The 26,251-nt window shown below is 44.5% G+C and overlaps 1 protein-coding gene across 1 annotated transcript; it reads left to right on the forward strand.

Moving 5' to 3' along the window:
• The first annotated feature begins 990 nt into the window (after window positions 1-990).
• On the forward strand, window positions 991-24,357 carry FYB2 (FYN binding protein 2). Its single transcript, XM_034063519.1, has 20 exons — window positions 991-1,314; window positions 5,173-5,947; window positions 6,771-6,965; window positions 7,983-8,016; window positions 10,699-10,787; window positions 11,524-11,552; window positions 12,782-12,813; window positions 13,673-13,757; window positions 14,103-14,256; window positions 15,943-16,069; window positions 16,169-16,212; window positions 16,510-16,579; window positions 18,527-18,610; window positions 19,891-19,919; window positions 20,676-20,736; window positions 21,313-21,405; window positions 23,060-23,144; window positions 23,421-23,577; window positions 23,740-23,773; window positions 24,220-24,357. The coding sequence occupies exons 1-20, from the start codon at window positions 991-993 to the stop codon at window positions 24,227-24,229; spliced, it is 2,511 nt and encodes an 836-aa protein (XP_033919410.1). The 3' UTR covers window positions 24,230-24,357.
• Window positions 24,358-26,251: the final 1,894 nt, after the last annotated feature.

The following is a 26,251-nucleotide window of genomic DNA, read 5'->3' on the forward strand; positions in this document are numbered from 1 at the left end:
GTTTGCCCTAATTTAACTGGTCTGTCCTTAGGACTCTGAAAAACAGCTCAGCCTGAAAAGGAGCTGCTTCACCAGGGAATACGTGTGGGTTTCAGTGAGGATGACTCCTTTTGCTGGGCTCTGCTGTGCTGAGATGAAGAAACCATTTGGTTCCTCCAGGGAAATGTCTGTTTAAATCACTCTGAGATCTCTGGCTTCAGCTTGGGAAGAGCCTGGTGCGGGTTTGGCTGATGCAGTGGGGTGGGTGTCACTCATGGGGTTGGGTAAGAATTATTTTGGGCATGGTGGGATGACTGCTCTCCTCAGCTGTGCTTGCCCCAAGGTGTTAGAGGGGACCTGAGAACTGCTGCATACATGTGCATCCACAATTATAGAATCACAGAATCAGCTAGGTTGGAAAACACCTTTAAGATCATCAAGTCCAACTCGTACCCTAGGACTGCCAAGGCCACTCAAAACCACATCATTGAGGGCCTCATCTACATGGTTTTTGGACACTATCAGAGATGGTGGCTCCAGCAGTGCCCTGGGCAGCCTGTTCCGATGCCTGAGCATCCTCCTGGTGAAGAAATTGTCCTGATCTCCAGTCTAAACCTTCCCTAGTGCAGCTTGAGGCCATTTCCTCTTGTCTTATTGCTTGTTACTTGGAAGAAGAGCCCAGCCCCCTCCTGGCTCCATCCTCCTGTCAGGCAGTTGTAGAGAATGATAAGGTCCCCCCTGAGCCTTCTCTTCTCCAGACTAACCTCATTCCCCCAGTTCCCTCAAACTCCTCATCTCACTTGTGCTCCAGGCCCTTCACCAGCTTCACTGCCATTCTCTGGACCCAGTCCAGTACCTCAGTATCTCTCTCGTAATAAGGGACACAAAACCTAACACACTGTTCAACGTGCAGCCTCACAAGTGCCCAGTACAGGCTGATTATTACTTCCCAGTCCTGCTGGCCACACTGCTGCTGATACAAGCCAGGATGCTGTTGACCGCCTTTACATGATGAGGGCAAGCACTGTTCTTTCCTTTCGGAATCAAACCAAGCCCAGTTCTCCCCTTTCTGAGCCCATCCAAAGCCTGCCCGCTGTTGGCTCAGGGATCCGGAGGTCAGCTCCGCGGCTCGGCCCTGCCCGGAGGCTCTCCCCGCCCCGGGGGCAGACCCGGGCCTGGCCCAGGTGTGTTCTCGGGCTTGCCCCGCCTCGCCCGGTGCGGCGGCAGCGGCAGCGGCAGCGGCGGGGACGGACGCGGCGCCGGGAGCTGCGACGGGAGCCGGGACACGGGCACCGGTACCGGCTGCCAGGCTCCTGCAGCGCAGGGATGGATGCGGTAACTGCAGGGGCGCCGCTGCCCTCCACCCTCACACAGCAATGGGCTCCTGCATCCTCTCCCCTGGACCCGGTGCTGGTGCTCTGTAGCTTGGGGCTGTTCTCTCCACCAAGTGCAGTTTAACCCGGGACTTTAGGTGTGTGCTCTCACCGCTGCTTCTGCGCTGCACGGGGACCACAAACCAGCAGCTTTCCTCCCCCAGAGCAGGGGCTCCCACTGCCTGCCTTCTTCCCCTCCTTGCTCTGAGATGAACTGAGGTTTCTGCCTTTTAATGTAACAAAAAGTAGAGGTGGATTTGATGTTTTTCTCTGGTTTATGAGAAGATGGTATCTGTGCTGTGCTCTCGTCAGTGTGCTTGGGGTCCTGGGCCCAGCTCCAGCAGCCCTGCTGTGGGCAGCGCTGATTAAACATTTACCCACAGGACCTCCCTTGGAAATCAAGATAAAGAATGGATTAAACCAGAAAAAAAGCAGGAGGGGAACATGCAGTGCTTCCTCTTGGCTGTCCTGCATGCCACGTCTTGAACTGGGTTTTTCTTCCGGTGTTGATTTCATTGTAGAAAAGCAACTGCAGAGAACTAATGAGAATACAAATTCCTTTTAGTTAGTCCTTAATAACAGCACAAACCTCCAGCTGCTGCACTTTCTAAAAGGTATCCTTACCATAGGCTTAAGATGAGCTTTATTCTGCTTCCTAGAATGATATTAATGTTAGGAGAGCTATTTTATTTATAGGGAGAAAATATGGACAGTTTAGCTGTCCCCTGACTCTGTAATGCTCACAGCTTTCCGGCCAGTGGAAGTTTGTTTCCTTTTTATTCTCTCCCTCTCTCATCTTGCATGGGCTTTTGCCAAGTGTATTATTATTCATGGTGAATTATTTGGCCAGCTGTAGCTGTAATGCACATTGTGAGCTTTTGGCAGTTCTTTAAATGTATTAGTGTATTCTCCTTGCTTGTCAACTGGTCTACTTGTCTCCCCACTATGCTGAACCCTCTCTGGACTTCACATGTGTCCTATCTACATGCGACCTGCTCAGCACCATGTTTAGGCTGAACATCTCCCTGTGTTAGCTTAAGGTGTGTGGGTCAAGCTGAAGAGTTGCTTGGGTGGGTCTGTGGTTTGGAATGGTCCTGGCTTTGATGGAAAACTATCCCTGCAGAGACCAGGAGAACTCGTTGCACCTCAGAGGGTTGCACTAAGCTCAGCCCTGTGCATGGAAGCAGTAGCAGGAGCTTTGTGGAGTGGGAGAGAGCATCAGGCTGGGAGTGGGTGTGCAGGAGGTGGCTGTGGGGTGCAATTAAACCCCATCCTCCCAGGCAGTTAATTGTGCTTGGCCAGGGACCATACGTGTCCCTCCTGTGCTGGGTCTGTGCATGCTGTCAGTGTGAATACCCCAGCATGCTGCAAACTGGGGGAAGCTATATTGTAGTGAAGGGCACGGAGAGTGCATTAAGCACAGGTAATCTTCCAGTTAATTAGGCAAATCATTTGAAACTGCCACTTTAAGGCAAGAGGAATAGCAGCTTGAGGAAAGGGGGAGAACAGGAGTCTTGCATCCATCCCTCTTTAATTAAAGGTAATGCCAAGCTAGCCACTGCCACAGCCGTTTCTGTCACAGCAGTGCCAGGCTGAAACCCCTGTTTTGCATGAGTCTGCCTCTCCTGTGGCACAGTGAGACATGCAGGTCTATTTTCCTTCTCTCTGAGGACACTGATGGGGAACTATGCATTACAGTAAAGAAAATCACTGTGGAGAGGTAAACAGCATTGAACTCTTCAACTGTAGCTGCAGCACGTGTGCAAGCTTGGTGCAATTGCATTAGGGCACCTCGCTGCTTTATTTCCTGTCTGGCATTGCTGGAGCGATCGGGTACATGGGGGATTATATTTTTCCTCCCAAATCTGATTCATCCTCCGTGTGCTTCTGAAAACTCCCATTCCCACCAGCTCGCCGCTAGATTAGGCTGTCTGGGCAGCTTACCCAGCATCACACTGCTGACCACTAATATGAAATATAATTGGAGCAATTCAACCCTCTCCCCCAAGGGTTGGTTCTTTACATCATGCACTACCCTGTGAAAGTAATAAAGTCAGTGAAAGGGGTTATTCAACAGAAATTGTCAGTGTTTAATAAATCGTGCAATTAAATGCAATAAACCCTCAGTGCGCTATTCATCTGCTCTGCCTTAACACTTAAGGCTGGGGCTTTTTTCAGAATAACGAAGTTCTGTCCTAGATAATTTTTTCCAATTTCCTCATTAGACAGGTTCTCGTGAAGCCTTACGGTTCTCCGCACTGAACTTAGCTGCCAGAGTAGTGCACCTAATGTAATCATGGCATATAAAATGTTATAGAGCAGTTCAAGGACTTAAGTAGCTCATAAATTTCTCTTCATATTTTCTCCCTAGCTCAGGCCAGGGCTGAATTGAAGCCACAATATTGCAGGCAAGCATTGTGGTCCCCTTTCTCCAGCATGGGGCAGGGAGATACCTGGAGACAAAGGCCTGAAACAAAATGTTAAGTGTCCTTTTAAACTGTGTTGTCACCTCCTAGCTCTCTTTGTTCAAAATTAGGTGGAGTTTGGTAACTGTGTTAGAGAGGAATTGAGCATCTCAGCCTGTATTGAGTGTTCATCACCTGGACTGAGAGATGCTCTTGCTGTACTTGTGTGCCGCACGTTTGGATTGTATGTCTTTCGCTTCCTGGGAATGAGAGGGAATGACAGCAAGAGGAAATCTAAAGATTTCTAGGGATCTGAGCTAAACTAGCACAACAGGGGAAGATTTTGCCCCAGGGATTATTTAGAACCTGCCAAGGAGGATGTTTGGCGCTTCTCTTCCTATGGTGGAGCTTTCTAAGGAAAGCAGGGGATGGACTGGGGATCTCCACTGGCCTCTCCCCTGGCTGGTGCTTGTGTACTGAAAATAAAGGGAAGCTTTCCTACCCAGCAGGTGCATAAGTGGTAGCACAGAACCTCTGCCAGGAAGCACCAATGTTCATTTTTGTGTTTGCCAAATCCTCCAGAGAGAGATTCTCCAACAGTGGGTGAGGCTGGGGGGCAGAAACCATCTCCACGTGGTCCCACTGGCTCTGCTTGGTTGTGTTTCAATGCTCTGCTCCTGTGTTTCCCCCTGTCTCAGGTCTGTTGCCTTTATAGAAGTGATTTAGGAGTGTTTGAAGCATCCTTTGCATGAGCTAGTTCTCCTCTCCTGCTTTTAGATTTTCACTGTATGCTTGGCACCTTGTGACCTCTTTCCCTCTGAAATGATCATAGAATCATAGAATCATAGAACAGTTACGGTTGGAAAGGACCTTAAGATTATCCAGTTCCAACCCCCTGCCATGGGCAGGGACACCTCACACTAAACCATGTCACCCAAGGCTCTGTCCAACCTGGCCTTGAGCACTGCCAGGGATGGAGCAGTCACAACCTCCCTGGGCAACCCATTCCAGTACCTCACCACCCTAACAGTAAAGAATTTCTTCCTTATATCCAATCTAAACTTTCCCTGTTTAAGTTTTAACCCATTACCCCTTGTCCTATCACTACAGCCCCTAATGAAGAGTCCCTCCCCAGCATCCCTATAGGGCCCCTTCAGATACTGGAAGGCTGCTCTTAGGTCTCCACGCAGCCTTCTCTTTTCCAGGCTGAACAGCTCCAACTTTCTTCATACGGGAGGTGCTCCAGGCCCCTGATCATCCTCGTGGCCTCCTCTGGACTTGTTCTAACAGTATCATGTCCTTTTTATGTAGAGGACACCAGACCTGCATAAAATGCTCCAATCATGACCACGTAAATTGTCTGTTGCCATCTCTGAAAGCAGATGTTTTGTGCTCTCCTCTCTCCCCCCACCCAGGAAGGTGTGAGTGATTTCAGAGCCCTCCGAGCAAAATTTCAGCACGACTCCAACGTGGCCAACAAGCTGGTACAGCCACATAAGAGACCTCCCCCTGAGGTTGCACCCAAGCCAGGCTCTGCAGGGAATGCTGTGCCCAGCCCTCTGCCCCGGAGTAAGAGCAAAGAGGTAATACTAAAACCTAAGGATGAAGCTGCCTCCCTCCCCTCTGCGCCCACCCAAAGCAACCCCTTGGTATGGCCTCGAGCCAAGCTGGGTTATGTGAAGCCAACAGGGCACAATGAAGAGTATAAAGGCAATGTCTCGGAGAAAGGGCTGAGTTCTCCCAAAAATGGTCCAGGGAAGCCTCTGCCATCCTGTTGCACTGACCAGCAGGGATCAGCCAAAACAGCTCCAGAGAGCCCTTCGTTCCCAAGCTCTTTCCACCATGCCCTACAGATTTGGGAAAACACCTTATCGCACAGTGAGAAAGCAAATGCAATGCTCCCAACCCAGCAGGCATCGAACTTGTATGTGCACCCTCACCCGGAGCAGAGGGCAACATGTGCTCCTGCTGAGTCAAGCAGTAGTAGGATACAACCTTCTGGAAGCAAGCCTGTGCTGGACTTGCTGGCCCAGAAGCAGAAGGATGCTCTGCTCAGCAGTGGGCAGGCTCTTCCCCAGGCTCCCAGGAGACACAGGACCTCTGATGAAGCAGATGCTGAGACGGCAGTGGCAACTGCATTCTGCCAGCAGGGTTATCGTGCATCGAGAGAGCAGCCCCAGCACCAGAAAGGTATAGTAAGCTATACTCGGTGTCCCTGCCCATGGCAGGGATTTGAAACTAGGTGACCTTTAAGGTCCCTTCCAACCCAAACCGTTCTATGCCTCTATGATATATACAGTTAAAGAAATTGTCCACATTTTGAGAGTAGGATGAGGACAGGGGAGTATCTTCAGTTTTTGTCTGCTTTGGCCTTTCACAATTACAAGGTAAATGTGGCTACACCCTGCTATTTGGTTTGCACACAGACATGTAAAGGCTTGGTTTTTCTGCAAAGACACTTCCGTTTGAATTAAAATGGCTTAAACTTGAACTCCCCCTTCTGCAACCCTCCCAGCTTTGCAAAAGGTCATATTTGAGCTTGGAGGGCATGTTCTCCTTGCGATATTTCATACAGAAATGGGTGCTAGGAAACTCAAATGGCGTGAAGTTCCCCTTGCTAATGTCATACCAAGTGACGAGGCACTGAAAAGATTAAGCCTTTGTTTACCCTGGAAAGCTACCTCACTTGGGCTGTGTATTGAAAACAGCTATGCCACTAAATCCTGGCAGATTAAACTGTTATCGGTACAGAAAATGAGGTGAGTATTTTATAATCCAGAGGAAGAGAGCTGTCGAGAGCTGAGGCCCCAACATGGTTAACTGTAAAAATGGACACTGCCATTTACTTTTCCATTCTGGTAACACGGTAAGAGCCTTGCTGAGTGATGGGGACATTGAAACTGGGAGGAAATAGAGCTGGTTAGAAATGTCTGTATAATAACTAATGATCCTACATGGATTTTTGCTTTAATGAGGGCTAATTGCTGCCTGTCCTTGTGCTTCTCTGGAGCAGAATCCGAGCCCCCGTTCTTCCAGCCCAGATCAGGAAAATGGTCTCACAGCCCTGGGAGCAAGTGGCCAAGAATTAAGCCTCTCCCTTCAGCTGAATCCCTGGGTCCTGCCCCTGGGAAGCCTGCAAGACCCCCAGAGTTTGACCTCAGTGCTTTCCGAAGCACCGTGCCTTTGGTCCACAGAGGAAATGAAACAAGTAAGAGATTTCTAGTCTTTCACCCCAGACCTGTTCTGTACAAAATGAATAATAATCTGCAGTTTATTGACATCCATAAAGCCATGATTCCAAGTGCACGGAAATAAGATGCTGTTACTTGTTTCTAACATCTTTCTCAAACATTAAGAAGTGTTCGGCAGTTTCAGTGAGGCTGATTTTTGCTCTTAATCTGGAAAAGGGATCTGGTTTTCCAGGTTGGCCGTTATCCCCCGTGCAGAAACCAGCCTTTCTCCCAACTGCAGCGTGTTGTGAGTGGTTTACAGCTGGCTGTAAAGCAGCAGCAGCTGCCTCTGAGGCAAGCTGATCTTTATCACTCCTCTTCAATGGGAAATGCCTTGACTCTGAAGCACACAACTGTGGGAAGGCACAATAAAATCGGTAGAAACTGGTCTGCTAATCCCCCCCTTCTGTTTTAAATACAACAGAATGCAATGTTGTTAAATGTTCCAACATCAAGAATTGCAAAAGTTCAGTTTCCCATAATAAAACCCTATTGATGTTGCATAATAGAATATTCTGGACCACTTATTAAGCAGCTAAATGGTGTTTCTTTATAGATACAGACTTAATTATAGCCAGACCTTTAGACACAACTTTTTGTGAATTCAAAGGGAGCTGCTTTTCTAAGAAGGGCTCTGCTAAACTCTCTTTGGCTTTACTGTGCCAGTGCTTATTGTTCTGCCCTGACCTTGATAAGAATAAGAGGGAAGAGAGGTTTTCTAACCTCATTGCTTCTAACTATATTAATGCTTCTAAACATATTAATTTGGTGGAAGGAACTATTTACATTTAGATGTTATCATCTCCATGCCCTCTCAATATTGCTCAATTATAGATCTCTAGAAAGCCTGAGGTTGTTGCCTGGAAACATGAAATAATGTTGTGTTAACATAGCCACATCCCCAGTTTCTGCTGGCAATCTTATTTCACACCTTTCTTTGTGTGCAGAGAGTGGTCTTGCCTTCAAATACTAATCCTATGTGTGTTTGTGTGCAGCTGCTGACGAAGAGGATTACTTGACCCCCGAAAGGTGAGTGTGTAGTGAGGCAACGTGTGGTGAAGGCATCTCCATCCCATGATGCTGAATGATCCCCATGTAGTCTGGAGGAAACATCCCACTCCCAAAGGCAGCAACTTGCTGTGATGACCTTCTCCTAAAGTAGAAAGCTTCATCCCTGTTTTCTCCTCTGGGCTCTTTGAGCAGTGTGGAGAATCCTACCTGTGTGTAATTAGGTCTGGTTCAGCTGGCCAGAGGAAAAACACTGCCAGTGCTTTGGCTGCAGAGATCATTCGGCACCCGTGTTGTTTGCTTCCTGTTTTCCACATACTCAAGTGGTGTTTTTAGAAAAGAGATGCTTTTGAGAACTGTTGTGAAACAAAGCCCTGGAGTAACCAGCTGGTGTTAGGGGTTTGTTGTTGCCAGCAGCAGAAGAGCTTGCCCTCCTGCATAGATACCTTAAGGTCCTTTCCAACTCTAACTATTCTGTGATTCTATGTTTGTGCAGCCAGCACAACAGGGTACAGGAGCCTTTGCCCTCCCTCTCCATCCCCAGGGCTTCATCTGTCTCCAGATGCTGAAATGAGGTTTTTAGTGGGTGGTGGTCCAAGGTCAACAGGAGTCATGAGCTGCCTGGTGCAGCTTCTGGTACCATAAGTGTCCAAACTGGCTCAATATCATACAGACACAATTGCTTTTGTATCCAAGGGGATTTTTCTTGGAGTTGTCATGAGTGGTGCTGGTTCTTTGCCACAAGAACAGCTGAAGTGTCGGAAAATATTCCTATATGTGTTTTGTCTTATCTGCATGAATATACAGCTGTGAAAAAAGGGAAACAATGGCTGAACCAAGGCAGAAAGAGCTGAATACTTAAAATACTTTCTGTTCCCAAACAATGAACTCTTGCAGCTATTGACATAGCAAGTTGTGCTTTTCACATCGTGAGGTGTTCCTGCCAGTGTTGGCTGGTGTTCTGTTTAACTTTTAACCTGTGCTTGTCAGAAGAAAAGTGGTCACAAAATAACCAGCTCCAAAGCTGTCATGCACCACAAGGAAGCTGTCTTAGCAATAAATTGCAGCAAGATTAGCTGTCTTACACTGGTATTTCTGATATGGTCTTGACAATAGGTCACTTGTTAAATATTATTCATGTGATAACTGAGGAAATGAATTAAATGAATTCCAGCATAAGAGCAATATCATGGGGTTGGAAAGGCAGAAATTCCCCTCCTCTAAGACTCTTCTGTAATAAAGTCTGGTCTCTTAGAGACCCTGACACAGTTGCTTGGGCCAGCCAATCTGGAGCTCTGGTTCCTTGTTTGGGGATAAACATTCTGCTTTCACTGATGCTAGTCAGGGATCCATCAATCCAGTTGTATTACAGGTCTGGTGTAGCACTGTGGTGTATATGAAAGGCTGTCTGGTGTCCAGCCAAGCTCTCAGGATGTTATTTTATCCAGGGGTTGGGCTGGGGAAGTGAAAGGTCAGGGGTTTTCCTGGTCTCCATTTCCTCAAGCAATAGCACCAGGGGCAAAATATCTGTATGTATATGTGTGTCCCCTTCAGTGGGAGGCATGTCCAGAACATGCTGTGGACCAGCAAGCTGGAGACACTGCCCCCAATGCTGCTGGGGCAGCCTTTGGTATTAGCACAAGCTTCTGATTGACTTTAGGTTCCATTTCTTATTCTGATTGCTTTACTTTAACATGCACTTTGAGTTTCTTGTTCCTCATGTTCTGTTTTGCAACAACTACTTAGTTCTTACTCTGCTGAAGATGAATTGTGATAGTTTAGGGTGATTCAAGGAAAATCGAACCCTCCCTGAGGTTTGTCATAGACTTACTGTTAAAAGATGGAAGTTCTCACTATAGCTTTTCCTGGTACTCTTTCACCACCCTACCCTGTCCTCTGCATGTGTTACAAGCTGCATTGTGTGCATTTGCCACTTCTTAGCACACTCCTGAGGTGCTTAAACCTCTGCTGCAGGGGGCACAGGGGAAGAAGCCTCTGGGATTTGCCTGGGTAATATGGGAATGCTTGGATTTCTCCCCGCACCTATTCCCAAATGATGCTAATTTAAATTTCCAGAGAAAGAAAGGAAAAAGGAGAATGAGGAGGTGGAGACTGGGTTGGGAAGTCCAATACTTGAGGCTTTGCGGTGCGGGGCTGAGATGCAGCTGGTATATCCCACTTGCTGTGTCAGCATGGAGCATGTGGCTTGATAAACTCGGGAGCAGGACATTTAAACCTACCCTCTGATATCTCTGCTTTCCCCTTCCCCTTTCCTTAACTGAGAAATAGCATGCCAAACAGTGCAACCGGGTTGTTTTTAATTTTAAAGTAGCTGTAGCAGGCTTGAAAAATGCTACACTTTGATATCCTTGGATTTTTATTGTTCTGTTTCTACTTTGGTGGGATTGCTGTAGGCAGAAGACCATAATCCCAGTATGAAGCGTCCTGATGTGCTTTCAGCCCTGTAAGCACAACCTGTCCTCCCAAAGGAAAAGCAGTGGCAGCACGGAGTCAGGGGGAGGCTCAGATGAGCCCTGCGTCTGGCACAGGTCTTCCTCCGAGGAATTCCTGATTTCGCTTTGCTTTCTTGTAGACCCCGTATCAAAACACTTGAATTCCTTGTTGTTAAGATGATTTTCCCTCCCAGACTTCTAAAAGGGCCAGAATAAAAAGTCTCTTTTCTCTTTTCTTTCATCTTCTCAGTGCTCAACTTGAAGAGCAGCATAATTATGAAGAAACGGCAACTTACCTGAATCAGTCTGGGGACACCACAACCTTGTGTGTCATTGAAGGTACTTTGCAAAGCATGATTCACTCCTAGGTGAATTATGTGCTATCTGGGATAGAGCATTTGAAAAAGGAAATAATGCAGTTGAGAAAAGCAGATGCACACTGGTCCAGGTGACCAAATATGACTGTCTGTACTGTCTCTCTGTGCACTGATGGTGTGTGGGACCTTGGGGCACAGACGTTAGCATTTTGGTGGTGAAATGCTGCAGTGAAGCTGCAGTGGGGGAAAGTCAGGAGATGCTACTGATGTAGAAGAGAAATAAAAGAAGACAGTGAGGCAAACCTCAGCATCTTCTTGGGAATGGGTACAGAGACAGAGCAGTACTTCTTCCCAGTATAATTTTCTCTATCAGTCAGAGTTGCCACTGCTCTACTTCAACGTTTTTCAGAGTTGCTTCTTTTGGGGGAAGTTTGTTTCTGCCACATGCATTGGTTTTCTCTCCCACTGAATCAGGAGCCAAGCAACTTCCTTGGGGGTATTTGCCACAGTCTTCTTGGGTTTGCCCTTAGGACTATGAAACCTGTGGCAAGTCAAGCTCAGTGCTACAGTCCTTTGAATGTAAGCCAGTGCTAAACAGAAAATTGAAGGATGCTGGCTTGTAGGATATGGTCAACGTGCCATAGTGAATGTGTGCCTGGATGCTGAGTATGCAAGCTGAAGTTGGGTTTTGCAACTGAAAGTGCAGTGACTTTAACATGGTCTAAAAAGTAATACACATTCACTAATTTCTTTTCTAGTACCTAAGGCAGAACCTCAAGAACACAAGGTAAGAATTCTCATCACAGCCAGTTTTGATCTTTCAGTCTTGACAGTACCATACACACCGTGTTTTCTTGTCCTAAAAACTTTTAATATCAGCATTTATTGCCTGCTGAGTATTTCTTTGTGTGTGTTGTCTGTGAAGACTCTCATAAAATAAATAAGAAGCTGCAGAGGCGACATGAAGACTAATGAGGCTTCCAAACACACCAGGGGAGAGAGTAAGTTCCCTTGACTTCTGTTGTAAGGAAGCAATAACACCATCTGGACACTGGTGGTAGACCAAGTAAGTGTCAAGCACTGATATCAAGCTCATAAATTCCTGGAGGAAAAACCCACTGAATTGTGCCGGAGGTTCCTGCCAAAGATGAGCTGGTGCTGGTAAACCCTCTATGAAGGCATAAAAACAAACTTGAGCCAAGTTCTTTGTTATTGCAGCACGCTCCACGTTTTGGCTCAGAAATGAGGGCAACTGGGCATGACTGTTCAGATTTCTGTCCCCTGTTTCAGGGATATCTCTGCTGCAAACTACAACTTGACTCTCTTCATCTTACCCTGACTGCGAAAGGGGTGGCTGTTCACCATGGCAGTGCAGATATGCTGCCATGAAGTCAGGATAGTGCATTGCACAGGGCAGGAATTGCTAGAGCTGTACTAGAAAAGACCTGCTTGGCTTCGTGGCTGAGCTCATTGAGTTCAGCTGGGCTAAGAGAACAGGTCACCTCATGTCAGGAGATGATCATATACTGGGTATTGGTTCTGGCTCTGGTAAGAGGGAAAACTACTCTTGGAAAACATCGAATTCCACTTTCAAGCCCTGACTTGCACAGCAGTCATTGTCCAGAAAATAGCACAGGTTTCCAAATGCACTTCTCTGTGCATGATTTGCAGAGAGGTTCTCTGGCTTGGCTGTAGTCTTATTTTATGGTAGGTTGGAAAATCTTTAATTAGTAAAAAATCCTCCTCTTCTGCAAGGTCTCCAACCTGTAATTGCTTTCATTCTGACCGATAGCTTGCACTGTTATATTATCCTTATTTAGTTTGTCAATATGTGTATCTCCTGTCCTGCAAAGTAGAGGAAATATCCTTGTTTGATGACTATTCCAAACGTAAAATGCTTCTGGGCTTTCTAAAGAAATATTTCTTTAAATACTAGATGACAGCTGAGGCCTTGTATAAAAGCTTGACTGTTGAGAAAAGCCCAGTGACTGAAGGCTTTCCTCTTCTTTATTCCAGAAACAGAAGGCTTTTCTCTTTGCCAAATCCAGGTAATTTCCTTTCCTTTCTCTCAAGCCTCTTCTAAACCCACAACTAACTCAGGTTACGATTAGAATACTCTAACTCTCAGTAAATACGAAGAAATACCATATGATTTGTGACCAGGACAATGTAGGCAATGATGCTCTTCTGTGTCAGCATTCATGGTTTCTAAGATTGTTTTAATTCTAAATCATATCTGAAAGGGAGATTTTCTTCTCTCCTCTGGCACACAAGGAAATACATTATCTTTTCCTACTGAAACCTGAACTCTTTCAGTATAAGAAGGGAGAGGTATGAGGCTCTCAAACTGGGACACCTGGTTCCAGGTCCAAAGCTGTGTAGTACATCAAGGTCTACACTGAATTTCACCCTATAAATGTCATGTTTCAGACTCCTTGCACTGTATAATTACTGTCAATAGCTGAAGGCTGGTTTTTCAATAGAGATTGAAGAATCAGGTGATAAAACAGGGTCCCTTCCTCATGTTGTGATGCTGGGAAAAAGGTATCAAGTTCTGCCTCCTGTTGCTGTATCTTCTTCCCTAAGCCACAATGTAGTATAGTGAGAGGCACAGCTCATGAACCAGGTACCACCACTGGCAAATAGATCTAGCTTGTCCATTCCTGCTATTAGAAAACAATCTTAGTTTGTCTCTTTTCCAAAAGTGACTGCTATTACTCCAGGTAACCAGCAACCTTTAGACATGGATTTGTCCTTACTTTTAGTACAGACAGTCTTTTTGTAATCTACCTCATTCAAAGGGAAAATGAGCTGCTTATTTGAGCACAAGCATAAAGTAATCAGTTTGTCTATGACTTTACTAAAGTGTCTCTGTTCTGAGATATCTCTCATTTCTCAAACTTTCAGTCCTGGAAGAGCTACAATAGAGGATGAAAAAGAGGGAAAAGAAAGTTTTGAAAGAGAGGAACAGGAAGCAAAGAAAATTTTCAAGGTATTGTTTCCTTGAGATTACTTTTAATAATTACTGTGGGATATCTCTTCTCCTTTTATCCTCCGTTTCTTTGGAAAACAGTTGGAATTTGAGTCCTTAATCACCTGGGTTTTTCTGCCTTCTCTTTTGTCTGCTCATTGCTCGACTGCTGCTGCCTAAAAGACAGGTAATGCTGCCAAACAGCATCTGTGTCTACCAGAAATTCCTGATGGAAAAAGGTGTGGAACTGTTTCAAGTCCAAAGATAACTTATATTCTTATAGATATGCATATGTAAGTTATATTCATTTCTACTGGAAAGCTGTTTCTAAAGACCGTATTGACCAAACCAAATGTCTGATCTCAGACAGGTGGAAATGAATATGTATCTCCCACTAACCGAACCAAGGAAGATGGTGGAAGTGGGATGAAGGCTCTGCAAGTGAAGGAGGATGTGACCAGTACCCAGACTGCAAAGCATCCTACCCCACAAGGGCTGGCAAAAGACAGAGCAGAGCTCTGTGAGTATCTCGTTGCGCTCTTGAGTGTTTCCTCAATCCTCAGTCCCATCTGTTGCCCAAATGTCTCTTCCATATGGGAAATAATGTTAAATTTGGATGCAACTCTTGAACCAATTTAGTTAAACCAGGGCAAAAGGTTGCATGTGCATTTGTATTCTGGTCTGAATCATTTATTTTGGCTTTGCAAATAACTTCCTAAGTTGGTTAACCATCTGCGTAACTCAAACCGAGGTGTTTGTTTTTCTAGCAGATTGCCCTTATCCTAGAGAGCTGAAATCAATCTCCTCTGCTGCTCATAATTTATTGAGTCTTAGAAAAGGGTTTGGCTAAGGCTTGTGATAGAAACACACATGAGCAGGATGAGAGCCTGTCCCTTATGAAGATGGATGATGGCTCCTTGCTCCATCTTCTTAGAAGTTCCTGTGAGCATTTTCTTTGGGCTCCTTCTTTCACAACGCTCTAAGATAGCGTCTGGAGCTGCTGATACGCACCATAGTTGCACAATTAAACCCAGTCATGTTTCCTCTGTCAATACTGTTTTGCAACTTCAGGTTTAAATGTGCATGGGCTTGCTCCTGCTCTGCAAGCCATTAGTATGGTATGGCAGCATTTCAAAGATAAAAAAGTAGCTCTGTTGGGCTCTGTGGACAGACCAGGAGTATGAAGGAGAACGTGTAAATTGACTGTGGCTGTTGGTGGTGGTGTGGTCCTCAGGTGTTGTTTTATTATTGCTATTATTATTATTTTAAATCACTTCATAACAATTTTCTGTTATGGTTGGTGTCTGGTTTTGTATGAAATCTGCTTGACTTTTGAACAGCTGGAGGCAATTTCTGTTGGGAATTTGTTTTAGAAGTACTCATGCACAGCCTCCTGCTATTGCTTCATTAGAGAATTGTTTGGTTCCCCACTCCATCCTTTTCTTCTTCATATGGTTTGAATGCTCTGCAGAAACTTTGGTCATTAATTCCACCATGTTTTGGTGGTGCATGTTTCTGGTGGGACCTGCTGCATACACCCATGCTCATTAGAAACACTATTTGCTTCTATTTGCGTGGCTGTATTTCTGTATTGCATCTACATACAGCTCCCTCAAAACAGTTTTAAAGTTATAATATTTCCACTAAACAAGTTCTCTAGTAATAATCTTTTTTTCTAAGCTCATGAAGTGCAACTCTCATGTTTGCTTCCAGCTCTTGGTGAAATACATCTCTGGGAGACTCTCCCTCCTTGTTTCATATCTGAGATGTTGATTTATAGGTGTATTCCCAATGGACTGCCCTGCTATTTGAATCTTAGCATCTCCACCAACCATGTTAAGCTTTCCCTTAAATCACTTCTCTGGACATTCATAAACAGTCTCTTGGAAAGTTTTCTGGTGAGGAGGACTTGGGTCAGAGCTGCCACAATTGAGAATATTGATGGGCATTTTAATTTTTATTAAAGGATTTTAGAACTTCAAAATATTTTAAAGCTAAATGCTTAAAACTTCAAATCTTTTAAAATTATTCACTTTTTTGTCTCAAAGTGGCTCAGAGCAGAGACTTTCCTGGACTCCTGGGATGGAAAGTATGTCTGTACGCTCTTATTTCTTGTGGTATCAACTATTACCCTCAACAGCTGTCCTTGCCCTGCGACAAGTTCCTCAGAAAAGCCTCTAAAGCAAAGCTCCTTCCTCATTTCCAGTGCGTTATGTGTATGTTGGTGCTCCAGAGGCAGGGATAGAAAGAACAGCATTGGACCAAAACACTTGGCAATCTCTGCAGGCACCAGAGGATATCTATGATGATGTTGAGGAAATGCAAGATAGACTGTGAGTATAGACTTGGGCTCTTTGCAATGGCTGTGTCTATGGGATGGCTTTTAAAAGCTATGCTGTAGCAAATCCCTATGTGGTATTTCTGTCTTCTAGCAGCCGTGGGTCAGACACCTCATGTCCATTCACTTCAGCCAGCGGTAAGTGCAGCACGTGGAGAAGCTCAAACAGGAGCTGCTTTTAATTTGGGCTGGTCCCTGGGAGATGATGTGAATAGTTTCATTTAACTTTCAACATCTACAGTGTCTCCTTTTGGCCTGGTTGCTCTAAATTCCCATTAAAACCAGTGGGGAGCAATAAACATGTCTTGCATGGAATTAATTTGAGCAACCTTGAAGCATCTGTAAAATAGTACAGCCTGGGTGCAATTTGTCCAGTGAGCCTCACCTCATCGCTGCTGAACATGGTTTCTGATAATGGCATGCCTTGGTTTTAAGTTTCAGGAAACAGCTATGAAGAAACATATGAAGATGTTGAGATTGGGGGTGATAATCCAGCAAAAGTGGAGTAAGTTGCAATTTCTTAGTCTGTGTTTTGAAATACTGACCATGCTTCCTTGATCTCACATGCCAGGTACTGGCTGGAAGCCTTCTTTTTCCCTAATGCAACTGCAGAAGAGTTGTATAGGTGGGTTTCTTCTTCCTATTCCTCCCACTTTCCCCTTTGGCTGACACTTATAGGGAGTGAAAAATAGTTACCAAAATGAAATCCCAAGGCAGTGAGGCCTTTTTCTTAGAACTTGTAGCACTCCCCATCCACTGGGAGTACTTCCATTACAGAACTCTCCTTGCATAAAACACACAGGACAGTATTGCTAGCTGTCTCTTGATCAAAAGTTTTGCTCAGCTGTAGCCGAGAAAGGGCATCTTTTATGTGTGTCAGGAGACAAATGGGGACATAGTCCCCATAAAAAGGGACAAAATGCTCATGATTCAGATCAGTGAAGGTTGGAAAGCTGAAAGGAGCCCAGGCTGACATCCTGTAACTAACTTGCAACCTGCTCTTTTTTATTCAGCTTCTCAAGATATTTGCTTCCACAGAGTGTGTTATAAAAGCAATGAGTTCTGCAGCCTCAGGTTTATAGGTTGCCTGAGCTTCCCAAATGGATTAAGAGGTGAAATGTGAAGTTCATTGTGTTTTTACTTATTAGCTTTGTGTGGTTCCTTACCCTCCTGCAGTAAAGGATTTCCTGCATCCCTTTGTAAGAAATAGAGACTGCCTTTGGGAGCAGCATATGGGCTGGGGATGCTGCACACAATTGCTTCTAATGCAGCTGGTGGCTCTCTTCTAAGGAGTGGTGTGGGAGGAATAATAAGGTGTTGCTGTACATCTGCTTTTCCCTTAACGGATGTGAGGCTCATACTGGCTTGCATCTGGATTCAAGTCTAATTTCTGTGTGGATGCAGAGCCTGTGTGTGTCAGAGGGGGGAAAAAGGGTTGAGAAACCTAAAACCCTGGAGGTGACTGGGCAGTTATTAAAAGGCAAAGTATAATTTCTCTACAAATTGTCCATGGCTTTGTCTGTTGGAGGTGCTCAAGCATCTCTGGATAGGGAGTAAGTAGTGTGCTGGCTTCCATATCTGGCTCCTGAACCAACCATGTATGTCTTCCACCTACCAGGAAGCATACCCACACCTCACCTTTATGCACATGGGTGCTGAGCAGTAGCAGAAATTGAACTCCATCGCTGATTCACAGAGGAACAGTACATCTTACTGAGTTTGCAAGGGAATTTCATGACAAAGCTAGGGTTGGGACCAAATTCACAGGGTTCAGAGGTCAATGTCTCAATTCCCAACCAGTCTTTCTGTAATCTTTCCGTTGATCCCACTTGCAAGATTAGGTGTGCTGATACACATCAAATGTTTTTCATAGTACTTGCACATGGGTAATGTCCCCGTGTGAGGATCTTGGTTGGTCACAGATACTTCATCAGGAAATTGCTGTGTTGTAGCTGTGCAACCCCCTGTAAGCTACAAAGAGAAGTGTATGTGGTAGAAGGTCCTTCTCAAGAGCATACACAACAGAAGTGTGTGATGAAGGGTGATGGAGGCAAGTAAATGGTCCTGATGTGCTCCTTTAATGGTCACTGTCTGCTTCTGGGGAGTTTTTCTCCCTTTTGTCAGGAATTTTTACTCCAAATAAACCTTGACCATTCTGTAGTTGTTCGATCAGAGAATGACACCTTCAATTGTGAAGTTTAAATCTAAGCAAAGGTTTGAGCTTGGATTTCATAACTAAGCATCTTTTGCTGTGTTGGTGCCTGTCCCACTGAATCCATCATTCATCCGTATGATGCTATTAAGGTTTAAAACCTAATGCTGAGCCAAGGTCTAAGGTCTGCTGACCTGCCTTTATCTGCTTCAAGATCTCTGCAGCAGCAGGTATTGCAACTCTCACATACTTCAGCACTTGGTGCCTCTTTAATTTGAAATCTGTTTCTCTTTTGGACAGAACAAAAAACCAAAAGAGATTTGGAAACTTGTTTAAGATAGAAAAGTTGAAGCTGAAGAATACCAGGTTCAAGGAAAACTTAAAGTAAGAAAATGCTGGTTGTCCAACCCCTTCCCCCTCCAAACCTGAGCATTCATATTTGCGATCATTTGAGCAGAGAAGGTCTAGGAGTAAGGAATACAGCTTTGTTGGGAAAGTTATGCCCAAAGTGCTTCTGTCTACTCAATAGCAGCTGCAATGGCAGATGGAACTAGATGATCTTTAAGGTCGCTTCCAACCCTAACCAGTCTATGATTCCATGATTCTCTGTTGGCCAGTGGTCCATCTGAGCAGCTTCTCCAAAGTCTCTGGAATCAGGAATCTACAGGAGCTGGCCCTACAGTAGTGTCCAAGATTTCACAGGCTTTCTGCTGCCTTTGGTACCTTTCTGATACCTCAACATGATGCAAATACACAAGGGAATATAGAAATGTGCTACCTGCTGCCTAGATCTGTGGGCCAGGATTAGGCAAAGTGATGTGGCTCTCAAGGGTTGAGGTTTTTTATTCCAAGCACCATTTATAGTCAAGCTGGCAACAGCATCTGCTGAAGGGGTTTATTATTGAGTCTTTAGTCTATAAAGTAAGGATAGATATTGTGTAACTTCCTGTAGTGCCCTTTTGGGTACTCTAATAATCAAAACCCTGGTTAAGGTCCCATGAAAACTGCCTTTTCCTCCAGTACAGGGTGGCCGCCTGCAGAACCCATCCTTCACTGCTGCCAGCATGTGCTTCATCTCGTGTGCAGTGCCTGAAGTCCAGGAAAATGCTACTTTTTCTTACTTCTTTTGGAATTCTGGATTAATCCTTTCCTCTTTTATATGAGGAAGGTTTATTTTGCTTAAAGTCCTTTTCACACTAGATACTATGCCATGTCAGTGACTCTTTCCTGCATTACTGCCGCATATAATTCCAGGGGAAGAGCCACCAGGTTTCATGTCACAAAGAACCTTTAAAGCTCCATTAAGCATCTTAGTTATCTACAGTTATTGTCACATTTAAATTCCTGGGCAACCCATGATATTCGCAGACTACAGGGTGTGAATTACTACTGACTACAGTTACCAGCTGTTCATCAACCCTCCAGCTATCGCAAAGGGGTGCAGAGGTGGGAAGGAGAAGGTTACTTTTGCTGATTTGGATTGTTCTTTGGATGCAATGTATACCTCTCCTAACCTGCTTGATGAACACAAAGGATGGAGTTGCTGCTTACTTAGCAAAGGATGTATTTCTGGCAAATACATCTTCAGCAGAGAGCTGCTGCTCATGATTTTAGGGTGATGGTGATGTGCAGACTCATTCCTAAAAGCCTCTTTCTATCCACAGGTTGTTTTCCATTTCGGTACCAAATTTAGGTAAGCAGCATATGTTATCTGACTCTTGGGGCTTTTTGCTTGTGTTTGAAGAGGCAAATGTATTGCACAATGGAAAATCAACCTTAATGCATCGTGCCTCTCTAAAATCATGTAATGTGGTAGTGTTAATGTTGAAGACTTGAGAGAGATTTGTGCTTCACTTGATAGCAATTTTTTAGCTCATTTTTGGGTGTTTTCTTGTTGAAGAGGAGCATTCCTCCTGTAGATATGTATATACTTTGGAAGGCAATGTGTGAAGTGATCCATGCTGAGCCACTGCTTCTAGACTGGTGGTAGTGTTTAACAGCCAGTGGCACTCCAGCAGCTCCCTGTAAAACTGTGTATTGCTGTCTGGTGGAGGGAAGAGTTCATGCCTGTGTAAATGGGTGTGGACACAAAACCTATCCCAACTGATCAAGTTTGAGAAGCTGCTCAGGATGGAAACCCTGCCCAGGCTGACTACAGGGTGAAGCTGCTGCTCCTGTTGGATGTGGATGGCCAAACCCACCTAGAAAATTGTCCATAGAGACAACTAACAAACCCAAGCATCCTGCCTTATGCTGGAGTTTTGCTCCAGCATAAGTTTTGGAGCCCTGAGGTTTTTGAGCCCTATGGATCTTCCTTTTGCTTTGCTTTAGCCCCTTTGTGTTTGAGTAACTAGCAGCAGCCCAGTTTTCCTCTGCAATACATGGCTTTGAGTACTTGGCTCAGGATAACATCTATTATTAACTTTCTTTGCTGCATTTTGGTTGACAGGGGCTGTTTCCCAGGAGGACATGGTGTATGATGATGTTGAGGTGGGGCAGAGAGAGCCAAGGTGAGGACAATGCCCGCTCCTGAGGCTGGTCTTGGGCAAAAAGATCTTCCTTTTGGCACAAACCTGTGCCCTGGGGAGCCTGTGGTACTGCAAGCCACTGAGGGTCATGAGCTGGTTGGGACTCAGTCCTCTGGAGAAATTCCAGGTGCCCTCTCCATGTGTGTTTGATTTGGCAAGTAGCATCCCACAGAATGTTTCTTCAGTGTTACCTACTCAGTGCCAGAGATGTGAAAAAGAGAGAGCTGCTCCCTGAAACATGTGAAAATTCAGGTAGTTTTGCTAAGGAAGGAAACCTCCAACTCCCAGACCTCATAATCAGCCCCGTCCTGGCAAGTTCCTTGTCAGAAAAATTACTTTTAATAGGAACAGCATGTCTTGATGTCTTGCTGCCAGATGATTGTGGCAGCAGTGCGTGCTGGTATAAATCACAGCAAGTGTTTGCGTTTCAGTGGTGGTCATAGGGGGGAGACAGAGAGAAAAATGATGACTTTGTAGGTACATGGGTTTGGGAAGGGGGGACATGGTCTGCTGGGAAAAAAACTTGAATTTCTCTGTGGCTCTTTCCCCTTTTCCCAGAGAGAAGGATGCCAAGTACAAACCCTGGATGCCAAAATTTCTGATGGCGAAAGAGGACAAGGACCAAAGGAAAAGCAGTGGTGATGTGGAAAGGTCTTGATTTCTGTTTCTGTGTTTTCCCGCATTGTCTCTCTCTGTACCTCTGTCTCTTGAGTTGTCTGCAGGAGTGGGATGCCCCTGAGTGCACAGACATTTTGTGTTGGCTGCAGCTCCAGGGTCCTTTCCCTTTGAATCCAGCTTTCAAGAGACTTTGCAGACAGCATCTTGAGTGCAAACCAAACTCTATGATCTGAGCTGTTTGCAAGTAGGGGATACCCTGGGGGTCTTATCCTGAAGTTCTATCATGTCTCCCACTTAGCCGAAACAAAAAGGTGTTACTCGCTATATACTCATCTGCTTTTCTGCCATGCTGTGTCCTATTGCTTCTTTAATTGTGCCTTGATTAAGTATTTGATCTCCATGGTGAGCTATTCCTATTTTGGCAAGCACACTGTGTTTAGAAGCCCTGTACACAGCGTAGTAATTGCCTGTGTGTTCCTCTTGCTCTTATTTTAAAGTAGTGATTTCTTGGGTCTTCCTTTCCAGTTGGGTTTATGGCTGTTTATAGGCTGTTGATGTAGCATTTGTGCATAAAAGCAAAAATACAACCTTTTCTTACCAGTGCAGGAAAAAGAAAATGTGCATGAAAGGAGGTGTTTTCATTTCCCTTTTAAATAAGAAAAATGTGTATTTGCAATGAGCTTTTTCATATACGCAATGAGTTTTTCATGACCCAATACCTGGGACTTCAAACAAATGTAAATCAGGGCTCTATTTTCCAGGTTCTTAACACAGAGTTCCTCCATGGGGTACAAACACTGCTTTTGTTGTGCAAAGTCAAGTGTGTCATTTTACAGACTATCAGGAAGTCAATGCATTTTCATCTGTTCCTTAAAGGTGGCAGGTCCTGCAGGCTGAGCCTGCCAAGGAGAAATCTCTTCACACCCTAAAAGTTCCTAATTTCAGCTCTTGTTTCCCTTCCTCTTGACTTCAAGTGCATGAAGGCTAGCCAAAAGGGGACTAATTCATTGTAACTTGGTGGGTTTTGTTTGATTCACTGGGGTATTTTTCTGTCTTAGTTTTAAAATGAATGCCATAGCTGGAAATTAAGGTAAAAACCAGAAAGAGTGGCGCTTCCATGCCCAGGGAATGCCTCAGCATGAATGGCAATTGCTTCCTTTAAGCTGGTTATAAGAGCTTGTTTTCACTTTACAATGCCATATAAAAGTCTGCTTGGGTGACTTTCTCCTCCATGTGCTAAAAAAGCAACAGAAATCTGCAGGGCTGTATCAAACCCCGCTTCCATAAATGAGTTGGGATGAGAGTTATCTGGGGACCCTTTATGTTTGGATATAAATAAAACCAGAAGGAGACAAACTGCTGGGGGAAAAGTGAATTCTTGACTTCCATAAAAATATGTTTGATTTGAAACACTTGACAGTTTGTTTGTTCCCACGCTGCTTACAGAGCAAACAGTTATTCCAAATGGAGATACAAAATGGCTCAAGTCCTGCTCGCCAACAGATTCGCATGGTCTGTTCATCCTCTTCTGAAAAATAGCAATATGAATGGTGTGCTTTGCTCTTCCAAGAGTTCATTGCAGGCACGGCTGGAGTTGTTGGGCTCTGGATTTCATTTCCTAGTGTACCAGTGGTTATTAGATGGAGCTGAGTAGTGTGTGTGTGTGTGTTTGTTTCTCTTGATGCAGAAAGATCTTCAAAGTCAAGAAAAGCAGTGGAGAAAAAAGCAAGAAGATGGGAAAAGAAGAGAAGTCTTTTAGAGAAACATTTATGGTATGTGTCTTTTTAGAGAACTAATAGTGTCAGAGGAGGAAAGCAGCTACATCTCATGCTTAAAAGATGTATGTGGAAAGTTGGTCCTTAGCTATGCTGGGAGAGATGTCCCACTGTCTGGTCACCTTCTCCTCTAATCTGGGATCTTCATCAGGAATGTTGCTGGGGTTTTCTCCCCCTCTTCAGCCCCAAAGCCTCACAACCCATCCTGGAAATTCTTCTCTCCATCCCTCCCCATTGCCATCAAGGACTTGTGGTTCTATTTCTTTTCTGCAGTATGATAAGGAGATCAATGTCATCAGCACAGCCACTGCTGAGTGCTCAGTCCGCAGTCAGAGAAGAGTTGATCTCCCAGTCACAGCTGGAGAACAGCTGGACATTATCGATGTCACGGAGGGTGATGCAGTGATTTGCCGCAATTCAGAGGGCAGATGTAAGTTCTTAACATGTGAGGCTCTGGCATGGGTGGTCACTGCAATCCTGGTTTGAGGGGCAAATGAGCTTCACAAGCAACAGTAAAGTCTTTGTGCTTAGCCACTGTAACTTTATTTGCTCAGGAGTTTACTAATTTACTTCTCTTTCCCCCCCACCTCAGACGGGTATGTTCTAGTGGAGCACTTGAACTTCAGGTAAACTCAGATTTTATTTATTATGATGCATATTCTCCTTCCTGTGTATAGCTATCTGAGAGCTGGAGAAATGTATTTAAGACTTCTGAAGGCAGGGGAAGGTTAATGTAAACAGCCAGTATTAAATATTAAAGAAGTATTTCCAGTTTTCGACTGCTGTTTCGCTGTTACACAGGTTTCCAGTCCAACTACAGCTTAAAAAAAAAAAACCATCCAGTCATGACTTTTTTACATTGGAGATTCTTGACTTGCCTTCAGATATGCCATATTAATCCCCATCTGCTGCAAACATGGGCCCCTCGGTGTGCATTGCCTTGCCAAAACACACCCTTAAATTCCCTGCTGCAATATCATTTCCTTGCATGCTCATGCATAATTGGTACAAAAGAACCTCCTGTATTGCCCAGGTGCCCACTGCTGTGAAACTTTCTTTTTTCTTGAGACAGATACTGCTAACTGAGAGCTGCTGCCCCAGGAGCATCCCTGAAGGTCTCTATGTGCTTCCTGTGTCCATGCGATCCCACATTGATCAGCTGTGGAGTGATGATGCACATGTAAATAAAGCTTTATTTTTCACACTTTTACACTGCTTAATGTGCAAGAGATTTTCCTTTTTTGTCTGTTATTTAGAGCATGTCTTCACTGACTATCTCAACATTAGTTATTCTCAATAGTTGCCACTCTTTGAAGTAGCTTGCTGGTCCATTCTGAAATAGCCGGAACATTCCTACAGTTGCAGTTTTGTTGCTCCATCTCATTACTCTCTGGTTTAGGTGCTAGAATTGCAATAATTCCCCAAAAGATTTGCTCTTTAACAAACAAACCATAGAAATTTAAACTGGCTTTGGTCTTGACAAAAGTATTGGGACAAGAAGTATGTACCACACCACTCTTGCTGTGTTAAATATACAGAATGGAGGAAAACTTGACTCATTTCTCTCCAAAAAACATGAAAAAAGAGTAAATAAAGCATTCAGTCCAAATTGACTTTATTTTTGTAAGCTAACTTTGGCATCCCAGATATGTAAAGCTGACTTCTGTCTCCCACCGACTCACAGCAGCAGGCAGTTACCCAACAGTTGCCCCTGTGTTTGGGCTCTTCTCCGCTGTGGGGTGGAGGATGGTTGCTTATTTAAAATAAAATGCTCCTAAATGTAGGAAGAGAAATATAAACTGCCAATGGCTTCTCCTCAGTGTATCCAGTGGGTACCTTCTCTAAAGCAGAAGAACATGGATAGAGGTTGTTACATGACTTTGGAAGAAAAAAACCCTTAAACATGACTTTAGTGTACAGCTATTGCCCCTCCTCAGCGCATTGTAAGAGCCCATATCAGTTTGCTCATAAATATCCTAAAAATGTAGCTGGTTTAATTAAAAATTATTAAATGTTCCAGGCTTAAGAAAACACAGCAAAATAAAAGCGCTGTTTGCCATAAGGCCATTTCAAAGCTGGCATAGAAGACATCAGAAAAAAACCCCAGAGCAAATATTGAACATTTACTTTTAAGTCTATACAGGCATTCTTATTTATTTTACCATGTGGTTACTATTAAGTGCATTGGCCTGCATCCATCCTTGCAATAAGAAAATAAATAAAGCAAGCCCCTGTAAGCATGCGCAGCTTTGCAGCCTTGCCAGCCCAAATATTTAGACTTCTCTAGAGGAGATGGAGAGTTTGGGGAGCTGAAGTGCGTGTTTGGCTTCAGAGCAGGCTGGGACGTGCTCTGTGTCCTTCACCTTTGCTGGTAGTTGTACTGATGATGGAAGTTGTGGAGACTGTTTACCTGGGGGGGATGCTTATTTCCATGGCATGTTTAGGATTGATCCTGTGAAGAAAACACCTCCCTTCCTTGACTCCTTCCTCATCCTCCTCCCCATCCCACAGCTCTTGAAGTCTATTAATCACACGCTCTGTAAGCGCTACAGGCAAATCTTGTATTGGCCACATGCGCAAGTTCTTTTTTGTCTCCTAAGGAAATTACTTAAGATTTTCTTTTCTAAAATAAAATAATTAAAGAGAAACCTCCCCATATATCCTGTGATATACGTGATCGGGCCCTGCTCCCACTGTGATTACGCACAGTCCTTGTGGGGTTGCAACCCAGCTAGATGCAAAACACAAACCTCTGCACTAGCGCTGGCAGCTGACTCAATGTAAGGATGCTTTGCAACGCATGTAAAACTCTTTGCCTTCATGGACAGAGTCCAATGCATGCACAGAAGGAAAGCGCTTGTTATGGGATGACTCAAGACAATACAAAACTGCTTTACATATAGCAACTTAGATTTCCTCAATTAAACCACAGGCTGGCTATATTAAGATTATAAGATATCGGTCAGGAAATTAAACTCTTCCTTTTTTCTTTTATAGCCTTGCTGGTACATCCTAAACACATCAAAACTTAAAATAATTCTCATATGAATTTAAAACCCTGTTCGTCTCTGTTTCTTCTCAAAATGGAAATCACCATGATAACA

This window comes from Melopsittacus undulatus, chromosome 6, assembly GCF_012275295.1.
Source record: "Melopsittacus undulatus isolate bMelUnd1 chromosome 6, bMelUnd1.mat.Z, whole genome shotgun sequence".
NCBI classification, from domain to species: Eukaryota; Metazoa; Chordata; class Aves; order Psittaciformes; family Psittaculidae; genus Melopsittacus; species Melopsittacus undulatus.